The sequence below is a fragment of the Tupaia chinensis genome, unplaced genomic scaffold (assembly GCF_000334495.1).
Source record: "Tupaia chinensis unplaced genomic scaffold, TupChi_1.0 Scaffold000515_1, whole genome shotgun sequence".
Taxonomy (NCBI): domain Eukaryota; kingdom Metazoa; phylum Chordata; class Mammalia; order Scandentia; family Tupaiidae; genus Tupaia; species Tupaia belangeri.
The window spans coordinates 7941551-7944788 of record NW_006160028.1 but is presented as its reverse complement, the minus strand read 5'-3'; the positions used below and the strand labels follow the sequence as shown (position 1 = coordinate 7944788).

The 3238-nt window shown below is 54.9% G+C and overlaps 1 protein-coding gene across 1 annotated transcript in view; it reads right to left on the bottom strand.

Annotated features, from left to right (window-relative positions):
- The window catches only part of ZDHHC19 (zDHHC palmitoyltransferase 19), a 73421-nt gene that overhangs the window by 69255 nt on the left and 928 nt on the right, over positions 1 to 3238 (bottom strand). Inside the window, 3 exon segments of the mRNA XM_014590973.2 lie at positions 270 to 444; positions 1237 to 1376; positions 2683 to 2804. Of these exon segments, the coding sequence (XP_014446459.2) occupies positions 270 to 444; positions 1237 to 1376; positions 2683 to 2804 (437 nt within the window).

The window sequence follows — 3238 nt, the reverse complement described above, 5'->3', positions numbered from 1 at the left end:
CTAGCTCCAGCATCAGCCCAGCCGACCCGCGGGAAGACCTCACCCCACCCGGTGACCCTGCCTGTCCAGGGCTCCGTTTCACCTTTAACATCCTGCGCCGTGACCCCGCCACGTGTTTAACTCTTCACAGTTCCTTCCCATCGTCCTAACACATCCTCCTCACCCAGCCACCTTGCCCCTTCCCAAATTGGTCCTCTGCCCTCTGCGACCCTTGGCGGTCCCCACGCCCCAAGGGCTCCTCGTGCGGGTCTCCCCTAGCCTGTGAGGATACGTGACGGCCTTGTCCATAGAGAAGGGCAGGTGGGTGGTGCGCACCAGGAAGATCAGGCAGGTGACCAGCAGGGCGCCCGAGTAGATGCATAAGGACAGGACCAGTAGCATGAAGAACCGGAAGTTCCGGTGGCCGATGCAGTTATTGACCCACTTACAGTGGTGGTCGAAGTCCTGAGCCGCAGGGAGAGGAGTCAGGCCTCAAGGACCTGCCTCCATCTCCCCCAAATCCTGCGGTCTTCCCTCCACCTGCCCCTCCCACCTTCCCCATTCTCCCACCATCGCTACAGGCCACCTGCCCTTGGCCGGCTCCCAGCCCCAGGGAGAAGCTGAACCACAGGGTCCCTATCGCTGGCATTTCTGTTGTCAGAGCAAAGGTAGGAGTCTGTGCCTCATAAAGTCACCTGTCACCAGGCCTTTAGAGATGAGGCCTGCCTGGTCTGTGAGACACATCTCAGCGTAACTTTAGGCAGAACAGAGACTATCTCTGGGCCCCTGTTACTAGACCAGGATGACGACAGCACCCTTGCCCAGCCAGCCTCCTGCAGGGATAAAGCTGTGTGGGCATGAGTGCTCCAGCCCAGGGTCACTCCCCCCTAGAAGCCAGAGGCTGCTGGACAAGTCTCTCCAGACCACAAGACCCCAGACCAGGCCTGCAGCCAGCCTGAGGGTCTTGGATATCTAGAGTCAGCCAGCTTTCCTTCCCGTGGCCTGACCAGGCCCAGCAGAGCTGTAGATGCCCCTGGCATGTCAGTGTCTGTGCGGGCAAAGGCCAGCCTCCCAGGACAGTGCAGACACAGGGACAGTGGCCTGCACAAGTGACCAAGCAGATGAGAATTACTGCCACCCTTAGCTTCTAGCAGTCCTGGAAATGGTCTGACCAACCCTGGCCTTGGACTTGGGGGCTCCTGGTCCTGGTGGTGCTGGGGCATGGCTGGCAAGTCAGCAGGCCGGAGGGACACTCACCTCCACACAGATGTTGCACCAGGAGCAGTGGTAGGTCCGCGGAGGGCGGTGAAAACAGCACTTTGGGCACCACTGCAGGCGGAAGGCCCTGTGGTTCACCCACACCACGTGCACCATCATGGGGCCCTGCTCCACGGAGCCTGGCATGGGAAGATGATCGGGAAGCAGCAGGAGGCCCTTCTAGGTGCTGTTTGGGGCAGCCCCAGAATTGCTGGTACAAGGAAGGATGAGGAGGAGCTGGGCAGAGGAATTCAGCCCCCACTGAGCAAGTGGACCACCCAAGAGAGGCTGGCAGCCAAAGGGAAGGTGGGCTTCCAGCTCAGAAGAGGACAACATAGAGCCAGGCCTCTAGAAACCTGGTTAATGCTTTAAGACCGTGTGCAATGCAGGGGAGAAGCGAGCTGCGTGGTTTTTTGTGGTTTTTTGTTTTGTTTTGTTTTGTTTTTAATGCTTTCTTTTTTAAAAAAAAATTATTTATTTAATTTTATTTATTCACTCATTTATTTTTTTGACCAGAGAGAGACACAGAGGAGGAAAGAGAGCGAGGGAAAGTGAGAAAGGAAGCCACCAGGTCTGGGACTCGAACCATGGTCGGCCATGTGGGAGCATCCAGCACCTTAACCACCATGCCACCTGCTGGTCCCAAATCTCATAGAGTTTTCAAGGATTAAATTAAATGTATGTAAAGTGTTTAGTACATTTTCTGGCATATAGTAAATGTTTCCTAAAAATCTGCGGTGCTGTTTGGGGCAGCCCCAGAATTGCTGGTACAAGGAAGGATGAGGAGGAGCTGGGCAGAGGAATTCAGCCCCCACTGAGCAAGTGGACCACCCAAGAGAGGCTGGCAGCCAAAGGGAAGGTGGGCTTCCAGCTCAGAAGAGGACAACATAGAGCCAGGCCTCTAGAAACCTGGTTAATGCTTTAAGACCGTGTGCAATGCAGGGGAGAAGCGAGCTGCGTGGTTTTTTGTGGTTTTTTGTTTTGTTTTGTTTTGTTTTTAATGCTTTCTTTTTTAAAAAAAAATTATTTATTTAATTTTATTTATTCACTCATTTATTTTTTTGACCAGAGAGAGACACAGAGGAGGAAAGAGAGAGAGGGAAAGTGAGAAAGGAAGCCACCAGGTCCGGGACTCGAACCATGGTCGGCCATGTGGGAGCATCCAGCACCTTAACCACCATGCCACCCGCTGGTCCCACAAGCTACGTGTTTTGAAGGGCCAGCTGACTTCTTTCCTTGGCCTGCCTGGCCCTCCCTTCCAAGGCAGCTGGAAAACCTCCACCATCATGTCTTTTCACGCCTCCGTGGATTGGGACATGAAGTCCCAGGGCCAGAGCAGTGAGGGCTGGGGCAAGAGGAGAAGGGAGGAGTGCTTTTAGAATCATCTACAGTCCCAGCCCTCAGAGTGCTGCCCCCTTCTCCAAGGGTTGAGGGTCAAGGCCTTACCTTGATGTAAGATGCCGGGGTCTGAGAAGTTGAGTGAGACGAGACTGAAGAAGGTCAAGACAAAGAGGAGACCTGTGATGATGGGAAAGGCCCACTCCCCATTCTCAGCCAGCCACCTGCAACTGAGAGCAGAGCCAGAAGTCCTCCCCTGGGTCGGCACACCGCTCTCCCCAGGGCTCCATTCACCCAGACAGGACTCACAGATCCTAAAGCCACTAATACACACAGGCTGGGGCCAGCAGGCAGTGTGGTGCTTAAGACACTGGATTCCCATCTGACCGACCACGGTCTGAATCCCAGACCTGCCAGCGGTTATGGGAGTATAGGGAAGGTGGGAGGGGAGGGAGGAGGAAAGACCACAGGATTCGGGGAGATGGAGGCAGGGCCAGAGGACAGGTCCTTGAGGCCTGCCTCCTCTCCCTGCTGCCCAGGACTTCCGATTCTTCATTCTATGTGTGTGTGTGTGTACGCGCACACATGTGCCCAAAACCCCAAAAGGAGAATGGAGAAGAGAATGCAGCATGACCATTCCCCCAGGAGTGGGGATTTCTCTCTT